This window comes from Heterodontus francisci, chromosome 2, assembly GCF_036365525.1.
Source record: "Heterodontus francisci isolate sHetFra1 chromosome 2, sHetFra1.hap1, whole genome shotgun sequence".
Taxonomy (NCBI): domain Eukaryota; kingdom Metazoa; phylum Chordata; class Chondrichthyes; order Heterodontiformes; family Heterodontidae; genus Heterodontus; species Heterodontus francisci.
The window spans coordinates 96580701-96605882 of NC_090372.1; the positions used below are offsets into that span (position 1 = coordinate 96580701).

The 25182-nt window shown below is 42.0% G+C and overlaps 1 protein-coding gene across 10 annotated transcripts in view; it reads right to left on the reverse strand.

The window, feature by feature from the left end:
* LOC137345743 (ATP-dependent translocase ABCB1-like) overlaps nucleotides 1–25182 on the reverse strand; it is a 155003-nt gene that overhangs the window by 17244 nt on the left and 112577 nt on the right. For 9 of the 10 annotated variants that reach the window (XM_068009017.1, XM_068009006.1, XM_068009012.1 and 6 more), the window contains 4 exons: nucleotides 24457–24597; nucleotides 23139–23295; nucleotides 8219–8416; nucleotides 1096–1302 (listed from right to left, as the gene is read on the reverse strand). In XM_068009017.1, the coding sequence (XP_067865118.1) occupies nucleotides 1096–1302; nucleotides 8219–8416; nucleotides 23139–23295; nucleotides 24457–24597 (703 nt within the window). Of the gene's footprint in view, nucleotides 1–1095; nucleotides 1303–8218; nucleotides 8417–19617; nucleotides 20234–23138; nucleotides 23296–24456; nucleotides 24598–25182 lie in introns of those variants that run through there. The other variant, XM_068009035.1, reaches the window with a different exon arrangement.

A 25182-nucleotide genomic window follows, 5' to 3' on the forward strand; every position in this document is an offset into this window, starting at 1 on the left:
GGTGGTTGAGACATTGGATGGGTTAGAAATTGATAAAGAAGAGGTATTAGATGGGCTGGCTGTACTTAAAGTTTATAAGTCACCAAGACCGGATGAGATGCATCCAAATGGTACTGGGGGAAGTAAGGGCAGACAAATGGCAGATTAAATTTAATGCAGAAAAGTGTGAAGTGATTGATTTTGGTAGGAAAAATGCAGAAAGACAACATAAATTAAAAAGTACAATTCTAAAGGGGGTGCAGGAGCAGAGGAACCTGGAGGTATCTGTTAACAAATCATTGAAGGTTGCAAGGCAGGTTGAGAAAGTGGTTAATAAAGCATATGGGATCCTGGGCTTTATAAATTGGGGCATAGAGTACAAAAACTAGCAAGTTATGATAAACCTGTATAAAATACTGGTTTGGCCTCAACTGGAATATTGTGTCCAGTTCTGGGCACCACACCTTAGGAAAAGAGGATGCAGAAAAGATTCACAAGAATGTTTGCAGGGATGAGGAACTTCAGTTACATCGATAGGTTGGAGAAGCTAGCAGTGTTCTCCTTAGAGAAGCGAACATTAAGAGGTTTTTAATAGGTGTTCAAAATCATGAGGAGTCTGGACAGAGCAGATAGGGAAAAACTATTCCCATTGGCCAAAGAATCCAGAAATAGAGGACATTGATTTAAGGTGATTGGCAAAAGTAGTAACGGCAACATGAGGAAAAAACTTTATGCAGTGAATGGTGAGAATATGGAATGCACTGCCTGAGAGTGAGGTGGAGAGAGGTTCAATCAACACTTTCAAAAGAGAACTGGATAATTATCTGAAGAGAAAAAAAAAATTGTAGGAAAAACAATGGGGAAAAGGCAGGGAAGTGAGACTAGGTGAGTTGCTCTTGCAGAGAACTGGCACAGACATGATGGGCCGAATGGCTGCCTTCTGTGCTGTACCCATTCTATGAGTCTATGATTCTACGAATTTCTTAAATATGTTCATATTTGTACTTGTTTGTATACAAACTTCTAAATAGTTAAATATGTGTAAATATGTTTAAATATCAATAGAATAGTGATTACATCCTAATTAAAGACAGCAAAAGAAATATGTAGACTTACATCAGGTAGACTTTGAATGAAATTGTGAATATTTGCTGCTTTTGCGGCTTCTTCGATCTCTTGTTGAGTTACAGCTTTGCTGTTGTCACCATATGCTATATTTTCAGCAATGCTACAGTCAAAGAGTATCGGCTCCTGGGATACGATTCCCATCTGTTGCCTGAGCCACATCAAGTGGAGACCTCTTACATCTTTCCCATCTGCCATCTGGAAAAGTTAGCAGGATGCAGTGAATGCCAATAACAATCCTATATGCTGAAGAAATACATGAGATGCTTGCTTGTCTACGAAATATAAAATTGAAATAATTTTTCCAAGAGCAGTAATATTGTTAACTCAGTATGTACTGATGGAGTGATATAATACACTGCAGTCAGTAAAACAGTGAATGACGTGCTCTGTGCAACCATTCCATCAGACACACACACACCACCATTATAATTCCATGAGCACAACAGCTTTTCACGACTGTATCCAAATGACCATTCTTTATTTGTAAGGGTTTTCACGCACATCAGAAGTGCAAAGATACAAACTGTGGACTAACTCTGCAGAGTTATGAAAAACTGACTGTCTTTTAAAAAATGAACCTTTATTTTTAAACATGAACAATGGTCTAAAAGTGTCACTAAAGAAAAAAGGATTGTCGTTGTGTATTCAAACTGTCTGACCAAGATAAAGGACAAATCTTCAAAGCTAAGAGGTGTCAATTGCACTCCATCCTAAAAACATTCCAGAATTGAATGGCTTCTTCGGAAACAAAGAAGGTGTGAAGTAGCCACATCCTGGGCCATTGTGCGATCAGGATGGGAAGAGATGAGAATGTCTCCTACGACGAGGTGAGAAGTAACACAGCCTTACTATAAAAAAGACAGCCTAAAGCCAGAGAGAAAGAAAGAAGCAACATCCAGCAGCTTGTGTTCCAGCAAGACAGATGGCACATATCCTGCTGTAAAATCCAATATCTACATTAGACAGCAATGAATCAGAAGTGTTCCATTGTCCTCGACTGAACTTTCAGTCAAGAGAGAAATCTACAATCATCTCAGACCTGCACCCATCGAGAACTTGATTTCCAGGAGAATTCAACAGGTTTATCGTGATCTCCCCAACCACATCACTCAAAGTCACCTTCCTTTATTCCCTCTCTATCTATCCCTTCTTGTCAGTGTGTATGTGAGTGAATGCATGAATGAAAACCTGCAAGAAAACATGTCGCTGTCTGTTTATTTGAAAATAAAATTCCAAGGGGTTAAACCCTAATCACAGAACTCTTGCTGCGGTCAGGTGGGGAGTTGAACAGTAGGAACAACCCACATCGCACCACACGGCCGTAACAAATTGGGGCTCGACGTCAGGATCTGAACCTCCAGATAAATGGAAGATTTGCAAAACGGGAGGAAAATTAACCTCTAAAATAGTGGAAAAATAAACTAACAGGTTCTCTTGTGTTCTTCTGTTTTTCATCTCTGTGGTTCTAGAAACCAAAGAGATAGCCACATTTAATCCTAAGGAGTTTGTAAAGCAGGGAGAGATATCCCATGACAAGTTAAACAAATTAAGTATTGAAAATTTTAAAAGATTAGCTACAGAGGTGGGAATCACTTTCAGACAAAAAGCAAAAGCAACCTGAACTGGTGAAAAGTCTAGCTGATCATTTAAAACTTACCCCTGACCTAGAAGAGGAAAACCTAGAATCAAAATCTGAAAAAATAATTCTAGCTGGAATGAAAAAGGAAGAGATACGGTTTCAGAAGGAGAAGGAGGAAAGAAAGCTGCAGTTGTAAAAGGAAGAGATACAGGCCAGGGTTTTATTTTGCCACTGTTGCTGTAAAAGATGGTGGGCCGCATGTGCGGGCTTTGCTCTGCACAGCCACTGCGATATTATACGCAGTAGCTCATTTACACGGCTGGGACGGACCGCCGCCCCCCCGAAGACGTGGAGGGGCAGGCGATTCATCCCCGGCAACGTGCCTGGTGCCACTGCGCAGGCACCAGCGCCATTTTAAAAGGGATTCCAGCCCTTACATTTTATAAAGACACATTTATTTAAAATGTAATAAAATAATTATAAGGTTCCCAGCCCCTCTCCCACCTCCCCAATAAAATTACATGTCATTCCTTGGCCTCTCCCCCACCAAATAATCACATTTTGAACCTGACCTTCTCCCACCTCCACCCCCCCCACCACCCCAAAAGTTCAGAAACTTTTAACATTACCCCTTCCCATCACCCCCTAGACCAATCAGGTAAGTTTGACCCTGCTGCCCTCCTCCTGCACTGATATACTTAGCTTCCCCCCACCTCCCTACAAGTTATCCGCCATACTTCACTGGTCGGAGATCAGATGGCGTGGGACTGCCGGCTGCAATATCGGAGCGGGACGGCCGGTGGATCCAGGTAACTCATTAATTCCTTCATTTACATTATTTAAGATATTTAAAAGTTACTCCCATCGCCGAGTGGTGGGGGCCACCACATGCCCTCGATTCTGCTTGCAATATGGGGCCGGGCCTTCCCGGCATCGAGGCCCGTAGTGGGCATCTCCCAGTGGCATTTTCCAGGCCCCCCACCACGACTCTTGACGTCGGGGGACCGGTAAAATCCAGCCCACAGTTTCAGAAGGAAAGAGAAGACACAGCCAGAATGTTTAAGCCAGAAAAACTGCAAACCCAAATGCTACCAGCCACTCAAACCTTATCCCCAATTCAGAGCAAAACTTTGATGTGCTGAGACACTCAAGGCTAGTGACAAAATTTAACGAGGAGGAGGTTGAGTTATATTTTATCTCATTTGAGAAAATAGCTACCAGGCTAAAATGGCCAAAAGAATTTTGAACTCCTCTTGCAAGGCGAGTTCGTGGGTCGGGCTCATCAAGTGTTTTCCCTGTTATCAGAAGAAAGTTCTGATTATGAAAAAACTAAAACTGCAATTCTAAATGCATATGAACTAGTACAGGAAGCAAGGCAAAAAATTCTGATACACCCAGAAAAGACCCACACAGACTTACATTGGATTCATAAGAATTAAACATATGACTTTTTATCACTCGATACGATCTCTCAAGCTAGAACCCTCATATGAATATTGGAGAGTAGTGATGTTGCTGTCAGAATTTAAAAATAGCATCCCAAGTAGTAAAATAACCAACATGGAAGAACAAAAAAAGAGTCATAAGAGTACGGGAAACCACAAAATTGGTCGACGATTATGAATTAATAGACAAATCCTTAACTCAATAATTTTGGGTCTAGTAACTCTTACAAGCTAGGGAGAGATAGCAGGGATGCAGAGGAACCATAAATGGGCTTGAGAGAAAAGGATTGTAGGGAAGGAAAACCAGACTAGTCTCCAACTTTTAAAAGAAGGAACCCATGTGATAAACCAGTCGGGGTCGGCCCGACATGTTTCCAGTATGGCAAATCTGGGCAAGTCCAGACCAATTGTCGGTATGCCAAAAAACCAGCAGGAGGTGCTGCAGTCAAGCCCATGTTTATGGCTTTAAAAGTGATCTAATATAACTCGAGCAGAGCACATACAAGAACTTTCTACACAAAGGAAAAATGACTCCTTTTGTGACCCAAGCACCAGACAAGCAGATAACCATGTTCAGGGATACCAGTTGTTTTCAAACTTTACTGGCAGCCAAACTGATAGAAATGCCACCGGAAAGCAGAACAAATACCACAGAATTAGAGAAAGGGCTTACTGACAAATGCTTAAAGGTTCCCTTAGTTAATATTTACCTACAGAGTAAGTTGGTCACTGGGGTAATGAAAGTTGGAATCAATTGAAGCTTACCCATGCAGGGGGTAGACCTGTTGCTGGCAATGACTTGGCAGGAAGCACAGTATTGCATCCAGAGTGTTCATGACAGTTCATGCAGACTGGAGAAACTCAGGGAAACAAACAAAACTCTGTACAGCTGCACAGCATTGACAAAGTTCCTAAAATCCCACATGGGGCAACAGAGCCAAAAGAATTTAAACGGGCCCAATTAGAGCCAAAAAAATTTAAAGAAGCTAAGATAAAAGCCACACAAGTTGAAGGAAAAGCACCAGAGATATGGTTAACTGAAACCTTTTTAAAAGATTAAAATAGGGACAAGTAAAGTTCCCAAACAGAAAAACCAAGCGTGAGGGAGATGCCTCACCTATTTGAAGTGACATAGGGGAGTGCAGTGGAATCTGGACAACCACCTGTGAGCAGTAGTGTTCCAGAGGACGTGAGGCAGATTAGGAAACACCTATTTCTAAAGGAAAAGGGAAGGTAACCCTAAAGTGAACTACACTTGTGAAAATCACAAGAAAACTAAAAGTGAGGTCAGCATGGATCTACCCACTGAAGAATCAAATGATTAGGCTACAAACCCAAAACTAATCAAATCCAACAAATTAGAGTCAGAGTTCAGCAAGAACAATGGGCAGGAAGAAATCACAGATGCCTTGCAGGGGCTAAGAAACAATGTATTACCCGCTATCACCCTCGAAATAAGAACCATCAATGTGCCAGAACTTGAATGGTTAATGTCATCTGTTATAGAAGCAGTCGTTAAGGGGCTAAAACTGTACAGAGAGGGCTCCTTGCCACAAGCAGTAACAGAAATTTGTATACTACAAGCTTCACCAACAATCACATGGTCCTGGAGATTAACGTTCCTAAAGTAGTACCAACTGGTGCGAGAGAAACTAAAACCGCATTTGGCAATAAGTAATCAAAAGAAATGCAATTTTGTTTTTAAATGGTACCTCATCCAAAGGAAGGATGATGGAAAAGCTTAAACTGGAAGCCTGAGCAGTGAACGACAATGAATGTGTACAGTAATGTGACCCTAAACTTTCTTACTTTTTTCCCCTCTTTCTAAACCCATAAAAACAAACAAAAACAAAATGAAATCCAAGGAATTTAATTTTTCTCATTTAGCAGAGGTTCCACGCACATAGGAAGTGAAATGATACAACTATGGACTAAATCTGAAGAGTTATGAAAAATTGACTGTTTTAAAAAAAATTAACCTCTATTTTAAAAAATGAACAATAGTTCAAAATGGCCACCGAAGAAAAAAGGATTGATCTTTATGTATTCAAACAGTCTAACAAAGGCAATGGACAAATCTTCAAAGCTAAGAGGTGTCAATTACACCCCATCTTAAAAACATTCCAAAATTGATGTCTTCTTCTGAAACAAAGAAGGTGTGAAGTGGTCATGCCCTGGGTCATTGTGTGATTACCAGGTCAGAAGAAGCTTTACCTTAAAAAAGACAGCCTAAAGAGCCAGAATGAAAGAGAGAGAAGTAACATCTAGCAACTTGTGTTCCAGAAAGCCATGCTGTAGAATCCTACATCTACTTTAGACATCAGTGAACCAGAGGTCTTTCATCGCCTTCAACGGAACCTTCAATGAAGAGAGAAATCTACAACTATCTCAGGCCTGCTTTCCAAGAGAATTCAACAGGTTTATCATGACCTCCCCACCTTCCTGTTTTCCCCTCTCTATCTGTCTCTTCTTGTGTGTGTGTGTGTGTGCGTGAGTGAATACGTGAGTGGATGCGGTTATGACAATACAGGATAAGGAGTATCAATCAATAAACAATCGATTTTCTGTTTTTTGAAGCCTACAAGAAAACCCGTCGCTGTCTGTTTATTTGAAAAGTAAAGCTCCAAGGGTTTAAATCCTAATAACAAAATGCACTTGCTGCAGTCAGGTGGGGAATTGAACAGTGGAACCACCCACATCGCACCACATGGCCATAACAGTGTTGAGAAGCTACTTGATTCCAGTGAGCTGAGACTGATCCCATTCTCACCCAATTTACTGATCCATGCACTTTCCAGTAGGCATTGGGTGGCACAGTGGCGCAGTGGTTAGCACCGCAGCCTCACAGCTCCAGGAACCCGGGTTCGATTCTGGGTACTGCCTGTGCGGAGTTTGCAAGTTCTCCCTGTGTCTCCCTGTGTCTGCGTGGGTTTTTGCCGGGTGCTCCGGTTTCCTCCCACATCCAAAGACTTGCAGGTAATAGGTAAATTGGCCGTTGTAAATTGCCCCGAGTGTAGGGAGGTGGAAGGGAATGTGGGATTACTGTAGGGTTAGTATAAATGGGTGGTTGTTGGTCGGCACAGACTCGGTGGGCCGAAGGGCCTGTTTCAGTGCTGTATCTCTAAATAAAAAAATAAATAAAAATAAATTACTGCACAATGATTAATAGTGGGATTGCTGACTGAACTTTACTTTTAGTCCAGGGACACCAAAACCAATTGTAGAAGCCCCATCTCTACCCCAGATAAGATGAACTACTTTAACATATACAAGAAATGAAGCCTAAGACCTTTCATTTCTTGAATGGTTCAGTTCTATACTTCCCAATTAAGACACATCAAAAAAGGAAGAATTTCCCATTTTCCTTTGTAAAAAGGGCATTTTTAATAGGTATTTATTGTGATTTTATGGTATTTTTAAATTATGTTTATCATTTTATTCATCTTTTACTTAAATTTTTGGATAGGTTAAAATATGTTTTGCTTTGATCACAAAGATGTAGATAAATGGAAAAGTGGTGGAGTAATGTCAGAGAATTAGAGCTGTGAAAAAGATATCGAAACAAGTATTGGACTTGCAGTGCTGCTGTTGGAAGAATAAGCAGGATATGGATGGTCAGCACTATTTTGGTAAAAACAGAAGCATTTATGAAGCAAATCTGAGTTTTGGTACATGAGAAGGGTTGATAGCAAAAAATACTGACAGCAGAGATGAGTTGGTTGAGAAGAGGACTGGGAGTATGCATGATGAAACAAATGATATTCTAAGCACCTGGTTTAGGTAAGAATCAACATTTACACAGAAGATTCAAGAAAGATGAAAGCAATGGTTTCAAGACTGAAAACAGATAGAATACCTTTAATGGACCTACAGAGATATATGGAACAAGAAGTAAAGGAAGACCAAGGAGGTGTTGGATAGACAATGTCAAGAATGACTTGTCAGAAAAAGAAGTACAGATGACTGAAGCAGCCAGGTTAGTTCAGAACCGATAACAGTGGAGTGAATTCGCTCAGTCCCCATTGTTACTGCTGAGCTGATGGGAATTTAAGTTAAAATAAGTTTGTTTTTATGAATTGACTCTTACCACTTGTCCATCGATAGCATCATAAAATCTCTCAAGTAACTGAATCGATGTGCTCTTGCCACAACCACTGCTTCCAACAAGTGCCAGGGTTTGTCCTTTATTAACTTTTACATTCAGACCCTGTAGGACCTGTAAATCTGGCCGTGTGGGGTATACAAATTTCACATTGCAGAACTCAATGTTTCCTTCAAAGTTGCTCTAGAAGGAGAAAGGTTGAATTAGTTATGAGAATGAAATATAGAAGATATGCTAAAACAGACCAGTCATGACACTGGTGACATTATGGTACTTCAACAACTAACTGTGCATCAGTAATTATACATTTACACAAGATACAAATTTCAAACAGTGCAATTGGGTTTGCAAATTTATGAAAAAAAGTTACTTTGTATTTACAGTAACAGGAACTTGAAGTATGATGATGACAATGAATAGACACAAGTAAGAGCAGTAGTGATATAACATTCTTAAAGAAATCCCAACTGCCAAAGGCAGCTGCACCTGTTCTTTTAAATTATCAACAGTTCTGAAAATTGAGTAATATTTATCAGCACAATACAACAAAAATAGGAGGGTCTAAGCAAAATTCATCCCCCGGTGTCTGTTTGAGGATCTGATCTGACTTTTCTTTTCATCCCAGAGTTAGAGCCCTGATTTTAATTCTGGAAGTGAGATTTAAATCAGCCTCCTCATGCATGTACACATTTGTTGCCCATAAACTTAATGCCCTGTTGTCACAAATTTGGTCACTATTTTTCTGTCAGCATTTAATATGAAAAATGCCCACGTATTCAATTATATAGGGAATTCCTTACATAAACAAATCCTGGTGAAGCTGTAACTTCACACTGCTTCCTCTATCACTGTATTCTCTGACATACTGGGCTGAATTTTACCAGCCCCTCGCCACCATGGGTCGTGGCGGGGAGACCCGTAAATGCTAGCAGGAGCGCCATGACCCGCAATGCCGAGAAGATTCCGCCGGATATTAGTGGCAACGGTGTGGACCCCCTTGCCGCTTCGCAGCGGGGTCTTCATTAAAATATTAAAATGAGGATAATTAAAATGCAGATGAACTTAGCTGCCAACAGCAGCCATCCCACATCGATTTCACAGCCGATCAGCCGCAACTCGCGCGTCTTCGGAACTCCGTATCCGTATGGAGTTCCTAGGTGAGACACTGGTGGCGGCAGGGGCGGGGGGAGGAATAAAATTCAGGGCAGGGAGGGGGGTAGTGGGGAAAGCTGTTCCTATTGGGTGTGGGGATGGTGCGAAGGGGTTGAGGGTCAAATATACTGAAGTTTGTGGGGGGGTGGTTGATGAAAGTTCGTAAATTGACAAATTGGGTTTTCAGGGAGATGGGTTATTTTATTAATTGATAAATCAGTGGGGGTGGGGGTTGGAAAGGGAATGGAAGTTTTTCTGACATTTTATTTGTAATTTCTGGCAGCTGGCATCTTTACAAACTTGATAGTACCTGAAGTGCTTGAAGCCCTTTAAAAATGGTGCTGCGCCTGAGCGGTGGCGCCAGACGCGTTGCTGGGGACAGGGCGGCTGCCCCCTCTATGTCATTGGGGGCGGCTGCTCCACCCCGTTCATTTAAATGAGTCCCCGCGTGTAATATTGCAGGGGCTCTCTGGCAGCACTTACATGTCGGAAGGCTGCTGACTTCACGGCGCGCCGATTAAATTCAGCCCATTGTGAGCATAAGAGCTTAAGAAATAGGAGTAGGAGTAGACCATATGGCTTGTCAAGCCTGCTGTCCCACTCAATATGATCATGACTGATTTGCGGCTTCAACTCAACTTTCCCGCTTCAACTTAACTTTCCCGTTTGCTCCTCATGTCCACTGATTCCCTGAGAGACCAAAAATCAGTTTATTTCAGACTTAAATATATTCAACAATAAAGCATCCACAACCCTCTGGAGTTAGAGAATTCCGAAGATTCACAACCCCTTGAGTGAAGGGATTTCTCCTAATCTCAGTCCTAAATGATCACCCCCTTATCCTGAGACTTTGCCTCTAGGTTAAACATAGATACATAGAAAATAGGAGCAGGAGTAGGCTATTCAGTCCATCGGGACTGCTCCGCCATTCAAAAAAGATCCTGGCTGATCGTCTAATTCAGTACCCTGTTCCCGCTTTCTCCCCATATCCCTTGATCCCTTTGGTATTAAGAAATATATCTATCTACTTCTTGAATATATTTAATGACTTGGCCTCCACTACCTTCTGCAGTAGAGAATTCCACAGGTTCACCACCCTCTGAGTGAAGAAATTTCACCTCATCTTGGTTCTAAATGGCATACCCCGTATCCTGAGACTGTGACCCCTGGTTCTGAACTCCCCAGCCATTGGGAACATCCTCCCTGCATTTAGCCTGTCTAGTCCTGTTAGAATTTTATAGGTTTCTATGAGATCCCCTCTCATTCTTCTAAACTCTAGTGAATATAGGCCTAGTCAAACCAATCTCTCCTCATACGTCAATCCTGCCATCCCAGGAATCAGCCTTGTAAATCTTCTTTGCACTCCCTCCATGGCAAGTACATCCTTCCTCAAATAAGGAGACCAAAACTGCACACAAACTCCAGATTTGGTCTCACCACAGCCTTGTATAACTGCAATAAGACATCCTCGCGCCTGTACTCAAATTCGCTTGCAATGAAGGCCAACATACTATTCGCCTTCCTAACAGCTTGCTGCATCTGAATGCTTGCTTTCAGTGACTGTTGTACAAGGACACCCAGGTCTCATTGCACCTCCCCCTTTTCCAATCTATCATCAGTCAGATAATAATTTGCCTTTTTGTCTTTACAACCAAAGTGGATAACCTCACATTTATCCACGTTATACTGCATCTACCCATTCACCCAACTTGTCCAAATCACATTGGAGCTTCTTTGCATCCTCCTCACAGCTCACATTCCTCCCCAAGCTTTGTGTAGTCTGCAAACTTGGAAATGTTACATTTAGTTCCCTCACCCAAGTCATTAATATATATTGCGGGCAGCACAGTGCCTAGCACCGCAGCATCACTGCTCCAATGACCCGGGATCGATTCTGGGTACTGCCTGTGTGGAGTTTGCAAGTTCTCCCTGTGACTGCGTGGGTTTTCACCGGGTGCTCTGGTTTCCTCCCACAGCCAAAGACTTGCAGGTTGATAGGTAAATTGGCCATTATAAATTGCCCCTAGTATAGGTAGGGGAATTGTGGGGATGTGGTAGGAATATGGGATTAATGTAGGATTAGTATAAATGGGTGGTTGATGGTCGGCACAGACTCGGTGGGCCGAAGGGCCTGTTTCAGTGCTGTATCCCAAAATAAATAAAAAATAGCTGGGGCCCAAGCACTGATCCCTGCCATACCCCACTAGTCACTGCCTGCCACCCAGAAAAAGACCCATTTATTCCTCCTCTGTTTCCTGTCTGCCAACCAATTTTCAATCCATGCCAATATATTACCTCCAATCCCATATGCTTTAATTTTGCACACTAACCTCTTATGTGGGACCTTATCAAAAGCCTTCTGAAAATTCAAATACACCACATCTACTGGTTCTCCCTTATCTATTCTACTAGTTACAGCCTCAAAAAACTCCAGTAGCGTTGTTAAGCATGATTTCCCTTTCGTAAACCCATGCTGACTTTGTCCAAACCCATTAATGCTTTTCAGGTGTTCTGCTATCACATCCTTTATAAATAGACTAGCATTTCCCCACTACTGATAAGGCTAACTGGTTTGTAATTCCCTGTTTTTTCTCTCTCTCCTTTGTTAAATAGTGATTTTAAATGTTCTAGATTCCCCAGCCAGGGGAAACAACCTCTCAGTGTCTACCCGGTCAAGCCCCTTCAGAATCTTCTATGTATCAATAAGATCATCCCTCATTCTTCTAAACTCCAGAGAATATAGGTACAGTTAACTCAGCCTCTCATCATACAACAACCCTCTCTTCCCACGGACCAATCTAGTGAACCCTTGCTGTACTGTCCCCAATGCAAGTATATCCTTCCTTAAATATGGAAACCCAAAACTGCGCACACTACTCCAGGTGTAGTCTCACCAATGCCCTGTACAATTGTAGCAAGACCTCCTTAGTCTTGTACTCCAATATCATTGCTATAAAGGCCAACATGGCTTTTGCTTTCCTAACTGCTTGCTGTACCTGCATTCTAACTTACTGTGTTCCTTGTATGAGCACACCCAAGTCCCTCTGAACATCAATATTTACAAGTTCCATGCCTTTTAAAAAATATTCTGCTTTTCTATTCTTAGTACCAAAGTAAATAACCTCACACTTCCCCATATTATACTCCATTTGCCACCTTGTTGCCCACTCACGTAATCTGTTAATATCTCTTTGCAGCCTCTTCGTATCCGCCTTACAGCTTGCATTTCCCTCCCAGCTTTGTATTATCAGCAAATTTAGATAGATTACTCTCTGTCTCTTCGTCTAAGTCATTAATATAGACTGTAAATAGCTGAGGCCCCAGCACCGATGCTTGCGCACTCCGCTAGTCACTACCTGCCAACTTGAAAATGCCTTGTTTATCCCTACTCTTTGCTTCCTGTCCGTTAACAAATCCTCTATCCATGCTAATATATTACCTCCAACTCCATGAGCCCTTATTTTGTGTATTATTCTTTTGTGAGGCGCCTTTTGGAAATCCAAATTTACAACATCTACTGGTTGCCCTTTACCTACCATATTAGTTATATACTCAAAAAACTAATAAATTTGTCAAACACGATTTCTCTTTCATAAAACCATGTTGACTTTGTCTGACCATACTATGATTTTCTAAGTGCTTTGTTAAGACTTCCTTAAAAATAGATTCTAGCACTTTCCCGATGACTGATGTCAGGCTAACTGGGCTGTAGTTTCCCATTTTCTCTCCCTCCTTTCTTGAATGATGGTGTTTCATTTGCTAACTTCCAGTCCTCTAGGATCATTCTAGCATCTAGGGAATTTTGGAAAATTATAACCAGCGCATCCACTATCTCTGCAGCTACGTCTTTTAGAACCCTAGGATGGAGGCAATCAGGTCCTGGAGATTTGTTGGATTTTAGTCCCTTACGTTTCTCCAAGTACTTTTTCTCTGCTGATATCAATTACCTCAAGTTCCTTGCTCTTATTAGCCCCTAGGCTACTCTCTATTTCTGTTATATAACTTGTGTCAATGTCTCTGCCATATCCTCTTTTCCCATGATTATCTCTTCAATGCAATGGCAGTTCTACCTAGTGATCTCACGAATTTCTTTAACAAACAAATTGTTACGACCAAGGCAGGAGTAATGCATTGTTAATTCAGTCCCACTATTCTGCAGGTCATAGCATTTCAAATAAAGTTTCCCACCTACCAAAGAATAGCCAAATTAAAACACTTTAGTTGTCCCCCAAAATAATGCCCACCAAACCAGGTTTCTTTAAACATGGTCTTCCTTCCTGAACATGGTCACATGTCTGGACATGGTTTCCTTCGTCATTCAAAAAATTGCTCCGAGGAAGGTCAAACCCCAGTGGTTTCCTTGAAATTGCTTGCTTTCCTGTCCTTGTAAAAGTTTAATTTCCTTTCAAAGCACCCATAAAGTTTAGCTTTTGTTATGAACTTCCTTTCAAAACATTGCAAAGATTTCAACTATTTGCACTGCAGCAACGCACCAAGGCTCCTTAGACAGCACCTTCCAAACCCACGACCGCTGCCACCTCGAAGGACAAGAGCAGCAGATGCATGGGAACATCACCACCTGCAAATTCCCATCCAAGTCACACACCATCCTGACTTGGAACTATATCGCCATTCCTTCACTGTCGCTGGGTCAAAATCCTGGAACTCCCTCCCTAACAGCACTGTGGGTGTACCTTCCTAACAGCACTGTGGGTATACCTACCTCACATGGACTGCAGCGGTTCCAGAAGGCAGCTCACCACCACCTTCTTAAGGGCAATTAGGGATGGGCTATAAATGCTGGCATAGCCAGAGATGCCCACATCCCATGAATGAATAAAAAAAAAGTGTCTTAAATTTATTTATTTTTATTTAGAGATACAGCACTGAAACAGGCCCTTCGGCCTACCGAGTCTGTGCTGATCAACAACTACCCGTTTATACTAACCCTGCAGTAATCCCATATTCCCTACCACCTACCTACATTAGGGGCAATTTACAATGGCCAATTTACCTATTAACCTGCAAGTCTTTGGCTGTGGGACGAAACCGGAGCACCCGGCGAAAACCCACGCAGTCACAGGGAGAACTAGCAAACTCCGCACAGGCAGTACCCAGAATCGAACCTGGGTCCCTGGAGCTGTGAGGCTGCGGTGCTAACCACTGCGCCACCCTTTTTGTCCACTGAACATCCTTTTCTCAGTTTTTTAAAAACACAGAATTCTAAGTTTTTAATACAAAAACAAAACCTTGTAACAAAATGACAATGTTATTTTCTTATGGTTCTGTTCGTACACCTGAAGGTTTTATATGCCGCACCCTACATTGTGATATTTAGCTATCTAGAGCTTTTTTTGGACTCACCTTATTCAAAGATTCACTGTTATTGTTACACAGGAAAATTGGAATATGCAGGACAGGAAAAGAATACTGTGGCCTAGTTGATCTATTCCAACACCGAGGAAACATATCCCATGATACTTCTCATATGCCTATCAATTCTTTTCTCTAGATACCTATGCAAATGGCTCTGGATTTTGTCAACAAAAATCAAACTTTACGACCTCCCATGGCTGTCCATTCTATACATTCACCACCGTCTCTGTAAAGTAGTTAAATCTAAGGTGTCTTTTCTTCTTCCCACTGCTGAATTTGAGGCTGTGCACTAATGCTTATTTTGTCTAAGCCCTCAAAGATTTTGAATGCTTTGATTAATTCACCCGAGCCCTCTCTTTTCCAGTGTAAACATTCCAGCTTCTGCCACCTCTCTCATAACTCAAATCCCTAATCTCAGCTATCATTTTGGTTGCCCTGCTTTCAAGTTGGTTTGTAATCATAATATCTCATTCTATTCTAAATTTAAACTTCACACTACCTGCTAATGGATTTAAAAAGCCAGTCTAATGATGGCCATTAAACCATTGCCAATTGTTGTAAAAACTCATCTGGTTCACTAATGTCCTTCAGGGGAGGAAATCTGCTGTCCTTACCTGGTCTGGCCTACATGTCACTCCAGATCCACAACAATGTGGTTGATTCTTACATGCCCTCTGAAGTGGCCTAGCAAGCCACTCAGTTCAAGAGCAATGAGGGATGGGCAATAAATGCTGGCCTGGCCAGTGCAGTCCAAATCCCATGAATGAATTTTTAAAAATCCCTCAATTTAGGGAATACTAAATTCATTCTCCTCAGAAAATATGACAGGCGACAGGGAGAGCGAGGTGGCAGCTGGGTAAGTGAGTTTCAACTTATATAAACTTACCTTTTGGTTTCGGCAGTTTCTTTTTGCAGCGGCGACAGGGAGAGTGAGGTGGCAGCTGGGTAAGTAAGTCCTATATATTTGGGGAGCGGCTGAACCCGAGACACTACACGTGTAGTGTCTCCCACCCGCCCTCCTCCTCTAACCAAAAAAAAAAGAACTCTGTGGTGTGTAGATAAGGTAAAGCATTTTCTATTTTTTTTTTCCGTGTGACTGGTAAAAACTTTTCGTTCCTTTTTCATTTATCTAAGTTAAGACTAAGTTAAGCTTAAGATTAAAAATGGCAGGAGATCTCAGACCCGTGTTATGCTCCTCTTGCTCAATGTGGGAGCTCAGGGACACGGCTGATGTCCCTGACTCCTTCACGTGCTGGAAGTGTGTCCAGCTGCAGCTGTTGTTAGACCGCATGACGGCTCTGGAGCTGCGGATGGACTCACTTTGGAGCATCCGCGATGCTGAGGAGGTCGTGGATAGCACGTTTAGCGAATTGGTCACACCGCAGATTAGGATTGCTGAGGGAGAAAGGAAATGGGTGACCAAAAGGCAGAGAAAGAGCAGGAAGGCAGCGCAGGTGTCCCCTGCGGTCATCTCCCTCCAAAACAGGTATACCGTTTTGGATACTGTTAGGGGAGATGGCTCACCAGGGGAAGGCAGCAGTCGCCAGGTTCATGGCACCGTGGCTGGCTCTGCTGTTCAGAAGGGCGGGAAAAAGAGTGGAAGGGCTATAGTCATAGGGGATTCGATTGCAAGGGGAGTAGATAGGCGGTTCTGTGGTCGAAAACGAGACTCCCGAATGGTATGTTGTCTCCCAGGTGCACGGGTCAGGGATGTCTCAGATCGGCTGCAGAACATTCTGAAGGGGGAGGGTGGGGTGAACAGCCAGTTGTCGTTGTGCACATAGACACCAATGATATAGGTAAAAAACGGGATGAGGTCCTACAAGCAGAATTTAGAGAGTTAGGAGCCAAGTTAAAAAGTAGGACCTCAGAGGTAGTAATCTCAGGATTGCTACCAGTGCCACGTGCTAGTCAGAGTAGAAATGAAAAAATAGTCAGGATGAATGTGTGGCTTGAGAGATGGTGCAGGAGGGAGGGGTTCAGATTTTTGGGACATTGGGACCGGTTCTGGGGGAGGTGGGACTATTACAAATTGGACGGTCTACACCTGGGCCGGACTGGAACCAATGTCCTTGGGGGTGCTTTTGCTAACGCTGTTGGGGAGGGTTTAAAGTAATGTGGCAGGGGGATGGGAACCAAATGAGGAGGTCAGTGGACAGTAAGGAGATAGTAACTAAAGCCTGTAAGGAACTAGATAATGAAGTCAGTGTGACTAAGGGGAAGAGTAGGCAGGGAGCAGATGATGAACGCAAAGGGACTGGTAGTCTGAGGTGCATTTGTTTTAATGCAAGAAGTGTAGTAGGTAAGGCAGATGAACTTAGGGCTTGGATTAGTACCTGGGAGTATGATGTTATTGCTATTACTGAGACTTGGTTGAAGGAAGGCATGATTGGCAACTAAATATCCCAGGATATCGATGCTTCAGGCGGGATAGAGAGGGAGGTAAAAGGGGTGGAGGAGTTGCATTACTGGTCAAAGAGGATATCACAGCTGTGCTGAAGGAGGGCACTATGGAGGACTCGAGCAGTGAGGCAATATGGGCAGAACTCAGAAATAGGAAGCGTGTGGTAACAATGTTGGGGCTGTACTACAGGCCTCCCAACAGCGAGCGTGAGATAGAGGTACAAATATGTAAACAGATTATGGAAAGATGTAGGAGCAACAGGGTGGTGGTGATAGGAGATTTTAATTTTCCCAACATTGACTGGGATTCACTTAGTGTTAGAGGTCTAGATGGAGCAGAATTTGTAAGGAGCATCCAGGAGGGTTTTCGAGAGCAGTATGTAAATAGTCCAACTCGGGAAGGGGCCATACTGGACCTGGTGTTGGGGAATGAGCCCAGCCAGGTGGTTGAAGTTTCAGTAAGGGACTACTTTGGGAATAGTGATCATTATTCCGTAAGTTTTAGAATACTCATGGACAAAGACGAGAGTGGTCCGAAAGGAAGAGTGCTAAATTGGGGGAAGGCCAACTATACCAAAATTCGGCAGGAGCTGGGGAATGTAGATTGGGAGCAGCTGTTTGAAGATAAATCCACATTTGATATGTGGGAGGCTTTTAAAGAGAGGTTGATTAGCATGCAGGAGAGACATGTTCCTGTGAAAATGAGGGATAGAAATGGCAAGATTAGGGAACCATGGATGACAGGTGAAATTGTGAAACTAGCTAAGAGGAAAAAGGAAGCATACAGAAGGTCTAGGCGGCTGAAGAAAGACGAAGCTTTGGAAGAATATCGGGAATGTAGGACCAATCTGAAACGAGGAATTAAGAGGGCTAAAAGGGGTCATGAAATATCTTTAGCAAACAGGGTTAAGGAAAATCCCAAAGCCTTTTATTCATATATAAGGAGCAAGAGGGTAACTAGAGAAAGGATTGGCCCACTCAAGGACAAAGGAAGAAAATTATGCGTGGAGTCAGAGAAAATGGGTGAGATTCTAAACAAGTACTTTGCATCGGTATTCACCGAGGAGAGGGACATGACGGATGTTGAGGTTAGGGATAGATGTTTGATTACTCTAGGTCAAGTCGGCATAAGGAGGGAGGAAGTGTTGGGTATTCTAAAAGGCATTAAGGTGGACAAGTCCCCAGGTCCAGATGGGATCTATCCCAGGTTAGTGAGGGAAGCGAGAGAGGAAATAGCTGGGGCCTTAACAGATATCTTTGCAGCATCCTTAAACAGGGGTCAGGTCCCGGAGGACTGGAGAATTGCTAATGTTGTCCCCTTGTTTAAGAAGGGTAGCAGGGATAATCCAGGTAATTATAGACCGGTGAGCCTGACGTCAGTGGTAGGGAAGCTGCTGGAGAAGATACTGAGGGATAGGATCTATTCCCATTTGGAAGAAAATGGGCTCATCAGTGATAGGCAACATGGTTTTGTGCAGGGAAGGTCATGTCTTACCAACTTAATAGAATTCTTTGAGGAAGTGACAAAGTTGATTGATGAGGGAAGGGCTGTAGATGTCATATACATGGACTTCAGTCAGGCGTTTGATAAGGTTCCCCATGGTAGGCTGATGGAGAAAGTGAAGTCGCATGGGGTCCAGGGTGTACTAGCTAGATGGATAAAGAACTGGCTGGGCAACAGGAGACAGAGAGTAGCAGTGGAAGGGAGTTTCTCAAAATGGAGACGTGTGACCAGTGGTGTTCCACAGGGATCCGTGCTGGGACCACTGTTGTTTGTGATATACATAAATGATTTGGAGGAAAGTATAGGAGGTCTGATTAGCAAGTTTGCAGACGACACTAAGATTGGTGGAGTAGCAGATAGTGAAGGGGACTGTCAGAGAATACAGTAGAATATAGATAGATTGGAGAGTTGGGCAGAGAAATGGCAGATGGCCTTCAATCCGGGCAAATGCGAGGTGATGCATTTTGGAAGATCCAATTCAAGAGTGAACTATACAATAAATGGAAAAGTCGGGGGAAAATTGATGTACAGAGAGATTTGGGTGTTCAGGTCCATTGTTCCCTGAAGGTGACAACGCAGGTCAATAGAGTGGTCAAGAAAGCATGCGGCATGCTTTCCTTCATCGGACGGGGTATTGCGTACAAGAGTTGGCAGGTCATGTTACAGTTGTATAGGACTTTGGTTCGGCCACATTTGGAATACTGCGTGCAGTTCTGGTCGCCACATTACCAAAAGGATGTAGATGCTTTGGAGAGGGTGCAGAGGAGGTTCACCAGGATGTTGCCTGGTATGGAGGGCGCTAGCTATGAAGAGAGGTTGAGCAGATTAGGATTATTTTCATTAGAAAGACGGAGGTTGAGGGGGGACCTGATTGAGGTGTACAAAATCATGAGAGGTATAGACAGGGTGGATAGCAAGAAGCTTTTTCCCCAGAGTGGGGGATTCAATTACTAGGGGTCACGAGTTCACAGTGAGAGGGGAAAAGTTTAGGGGGGATATGCGTGGAAAGTTCTTTACGCAGAGGGTGGTGGGTGGCTGGAACGCGTTGCCAGCGGAGGTGGTAGACGCGGGCACGATGGAGTCTTTTAAGATGTATCTAGACAGATACATGAATGGGCAGGAAGCAAAGAGATACAGACCCTTAGAAAATAGGCGACAGGTTTAGATAGAGGATCTGGATCGGCGTAGGCTTGGAGGGCCGAAGGGCCTGTTCCTGTGCTGTAATTTTCTTTGTTCTTTGACTATTTATTTTAAATGGGTTAACATATTTGCTAAAATAACAGATAGGTTAAGTGACTGCATTTAGCATTTGTCTGCCAGCTGTAACTCTACTTTAGCAAAGTCTTATTTGAAAGCCATAACGCTAAATATAAATGATGTAGAGGTAAACAAGTAAATAGATTTACACAATCAAAATGATAATTAAGGTTATTATCAGGTCACCTATGTGTTTTGGGGTCAAAACCAACCCGGTCTGTTGCGGAAGACTCCTCGGTCTGTGGGCTGTAAGGATCCTTTGTCAAATCAGCCTGTGTGTTCCAAACCTGGCTCTTGATGGTATTGCCCTAATCACAAAACAACTCATAATTCACAACTCAAATATAGGGCGGCACAGTGGCGCAGTGGTTAACACCGCAGCCTCACAGCTCCAGGGACCCGGGTTCAATTCCGGGTACTGCCTGTGTGGAGTTTGCAAGTTCTCCCTGTGTCTGCGTGGGTTTTCTCCGGGTGCTCCGGTTTCCTCCCACAAGCCAAAAGACTTGCAGGTTGATAGGTAAATTGGCCATTATAAATTGTCACTAGTATAGGTAGGTGGTAGGGAAATATAGGGACAGGTGGGGATGTTTGTTGGGAATATGGGATTAGTGTAGGATTAGTATAAAAAATGGGTGGTTGATGTTCGGCACAGACTCGGTGGGCCGAAGGGCCTGTTTCAGTGCTGTATCTCTAATCCAATCTAATCTAATTTGGCATTGCATAGATAATCTCAAAGAACCTGTGGTACAGGTAATGAACATGTCACACAGGTGCAGTCGGGGTGATAAGACAGTTGATGCATGCTGATTGAATGGAATAGCAAGAGTTTTACAGAGCGCAGAAAGAATGTTATGATCATCTAGTTCACGGTTTATATTAATATTTTTAGAGGTATTAGTTTGGGGAAATTAAATTTGTGGATGTAAGGTAATTAACACTCTGAAATTTAGAGATTACCACACCACCCAAGATATTTACACTTCCAAATTCTTTCCATATCTACTTACAGGGTCAGAGTTGGAGGGGTGAAAGCCATAAAATAATAGGTGGACTTGTTTAGTTGGGGAACTGAGGACAGCAATTCTGAGGAGAATTTCCTGTCTTCATTAGCAATATAAATTATTCATGTGGGTACTCAGTAAGAAAGTGAAGTTTTGGAGCTGGAGTTAATTAGTTTAAATTGCTATCCGGGATATCCCAGATTTACAATTGTTATGGAGATAGATTATGCAGGGAAATGTCCTTTTTAAGTCTTGGATATTTTATCTCTAATTTCTCATGGACGGCCAGTTGATGTGTTGGAAGCAGCTGAAGTAGCAGAGCGAGAGAGAGAGAGAGAACTGCCTGCAGTTGGTGTTTGGAAGCAGCTAGACACAATAGCAAAGGTTATCAGGAGCCAAGGGTGCTTTCTGATTCGAAGTCAGCAGCAAACATGCCAGTGAGGCCCATGCCTGATCTGGCAAGTCCATAATTGAGACGTGTTGAAGGGTTCATCTTGTTGGATGCCAGAGCAAGACCCCAAGAAATCCAATATCTCAGTAACTGTACCACTACTGTCACACACACTGGAAGTGTGATGATACAAATTATGGACTAACTCTGAAGAGTTATGAAAAACTGAATTTGTCTTTTAAGAAATGAACCTTTACCTTAAAATGTGAGCAACGGTCCAAAATGGCCTAAAGAAAAGGGACTGGCCTTTGTGCATTCAAACTGTCTGACAAAGATAAAGGACAAATCTTCAAAGCTGCACCCCATCCTAAAAACATTCCAGAATCGAATGGCTTCTTCTGAAACAAAGAAGGTGTGTAGTAGCCACATCCTGGACCATTGTGCAATTAACTTGGGGAAGAGATGAGAATGTCTCCTCCAAGGAGGTGAGACGTAACACTGCTTTACCTTAAATAAAAGACAGCCTAAAGCCAGAGAGAGAGTAAGAAGGAACATCCAGCAGCTTGTGTTCCAGCAAGCCAGAAGGCACATGCCCTGCTGTAAAATCCTATATCTACATTAGACATCAATGAACCAGTAGTGTCCCATTGTCTTCAACTGAATGTTCAATCAAGAGAGAAATCTACAATAATCTCAGACCTGCACCCATCGAGAACTTGATTTCCAGGAGAATTCAACAGTTTATCGTGAACTCCCTCCAATAATAGTCACCTTCCTTTTTTCGCTCTCTATCTGTCTCTGCTTGTGCTTATCTCTGTGTGCATGTGTGTGTGCGTGAGCGGATGCGGTTGCGGCAATTTGGGGATAAGGCATATTGATCAATAAACAATTGATTTCTTGTTTTTTAAAACCTACAAGAAAACCTGTCGCTGTCTGTTTATTTGAAAAATAAAACACCAAGGGGTTAAACCCTAATAACAAAACACTTGCTGCGTCAGGCAGAGTTGAACAGTGAGTACCATCCACATTGTACCACATGGCCATAACACAAAGGAGAGTCAAAGTGAATTCCTGAGAGCTATGGTATGCTTTGGATTGGTCCTGGGAGAAATGAAAACCCCTCAGAGAACAGGGGGCTCTCGAGTGGAAGTAAAAGTCATAAAGGGAGTGTTCCATTGAGATTTTGAGTTTCAAGCATAAGACTTCATGTTCTGTTGAGATTTTGAGTTTAAAATATAAGTGATTACAGAATATAGTGTTAAGTTAGTCGTGCTTTGTTTAACTCTTGTACAGTAAAAGGTTTTTGTTTAAAATGTGAAATCTTGTGGTGTAATTCTTTGAATTAATAACTGGGAGTTTGAATTTCTTTTTTAAAAAAAGTTGCTAGTCGCTACCAGGATTGTAACAATGTGGAGCCCCTTTTGATGTCCTAAGAGTGCATCCAATGTCTGTTGAACCCTTTAAGTAGTGATGATTATGGTGCTTATCTATGAAATGCACTTGTCCATTCTCTCCTACTGTTGAATATAAGCTGAAATGCCTGATCAGTAAGGTAGATTTTCTAAGCAATACGCTCTATGATCATTCCAGGTTGTTCACTCCATGGCCGATTTGAATGCTATTCATAGCATCCATGTACCTTTTAACCAGATGAACAGTTGATTCAACAACATCATTGCAGTTTTATTTTGCTTAATTATGTGGTAGTTGCAATAGAAGAGTTCCAAGAATGCACCATGAAAAATGTGAGAATTAATTAGCAGTTAATGTAATAATATGTATACAAATAAACTCAGATATTTACAAACACTTGCTACATACCAGCTTTTCTCCCTCTTCACTGCAACTATCAACTAGTGGCTTCCTTTGAAGAAGTTGCATTATTTTTTGTGCAGAAACTTTAGCTTTGGTATAATCTGGTGCAAAAGATGATGTTTGTCCAATTTTCATAGAAGCAGATACAATGACAACAAAAACCCTGACATTATAAAAAAAAGGATGAAAAATTAATTTATTCTATCTCAGTATTTTGAGAAAGCACACTTGTACTGAAACAGAAGTTTCATCAGAGTTGAGAAAATTATTCAAATGATGCTGCTTTTAATATTTATAATTTTTCTCACAAGGCATCCCTTGTGGAAGTAAACTTTACATGCTTGTCACTGAAATAGCTCAACTAAAGATGTAATGAACATAGATATTCAAATAACTGGAACAAATAAAACTAAACACAAAGGTCCCAAAATTCTGACATTTCTTTGGTGTCCAAAATTATTTATTTATTGTGTAAGGGATCAGAGTTTGGAGCATAATTCAGATGCACCAGAGTTGCATCCATTCTAAAATATTCAACTCAAACAGTCATTCTAAAATATAACTTCCAGTAGAAATGGCTGCAGGCAGAAGATGCACCCGACCACAAAGTGATGTGTGTTTGCAAATCAGGATAACTGTCGTCCCAGAAATCCCACCATTTACACCAGACTAATACCTGACTGAAGTTAAAACAATAGAAAAGCGGAGATGGTTATCTGTATGATTTGTCAAACCAGGGATTGGTTGAGCTCACATCTAAGGGAGGATTCTGCCCATTCTGAGTGGTTGCCCACTCAGCTTGGACATTTTCCTGGAAATTTCATCACATGACCTCATCTCCACCTGCAACGTCCAAACAGCCTCTTTTCCCATCTCCAAAATTTTTATAACTAATCAACAAACGTGTCAAAGAAAATTATATAAACCCCAACCCTAGAGAACATTGCTGTGACTACAACAATGGCAACAGGATAGTAGGTCATTGCCCACAATTTTTGGGGTGCTACCACCCTGTTCTGGGTGGAACAGCCCTATGTAAACTAAGATAATAAGGCAGGATTCAAAATAATGCTAATTTCGCTTTTCAATATCGCCATGATCACGACTTTCTCTTGAGAATATAGTAAAATATGGTCTGACATCTCAGTCTCAACATGTGTGATGTTTTGGGATTAAAGGTGACCAAACCTAAAGCATGCTTTGTTATCTTAGTTTAGGATTGTTTTGTTAATCCTATTCAGGTACTGTAAAATGTGCTTAAACATTTTCATAGCAGCAGTACTGAACTATTTAGATCATGAGTATATTTTATAAAATAACTTACAAGAACACATCCTCAAAAACCATGAAGCAATTTACGATGAGCCATGCTCCAAATCGGAAGACCGCAGCATTGACAAAAATCCCAACACATTGTGCTAAACCATAGCTGAAGCCATAGAACGGAGCTTTTGAAAGCGAAGTTCTGGAAAAATCAGAAAAAATAAGTAAATGTGGCATTATAAATCATAGCATGAAAGATTGAAAATATTTTATCTCCCTTGGTTAACTGAACATATTCACAGACATTAGTTTTAAACAACTGCTATTTTGAAATTGAGTAATGTTCAGAAAAAATATCTACAGCATTTCATTTAAAACAATTATGAAGGTTACCACAGAATATGAGGAGAAGCATTACCACTATCCGTGAGAATATTACTTTGTTCTTGGTGAAAGAGGAGAAAACGTACTACTGATAGATTATCCCTTGGCCCTGCATATGAGCCATTTCCTCCAGAGTAGCACATGGCAGTGGAACAGATTACAAGGCCTAGTGATCGGTGACTCCCTCTTTCCATAGATCGGGAATGATCAAGTATTTTGTCTCTCATCACATTGTGTACTGTGGACACTCGTGAGACACAAAAAAATTAAATTCCCATATATTTCAAGCTATAGATACCAACAAGTCTTGATGGCTTGATTTAGAATTATCCACCAGTTAGGCGACTGTGCCGAGAACAGCCCATTCCAAAATCCTAAACCCACAAAATGCAAATGGGACAAA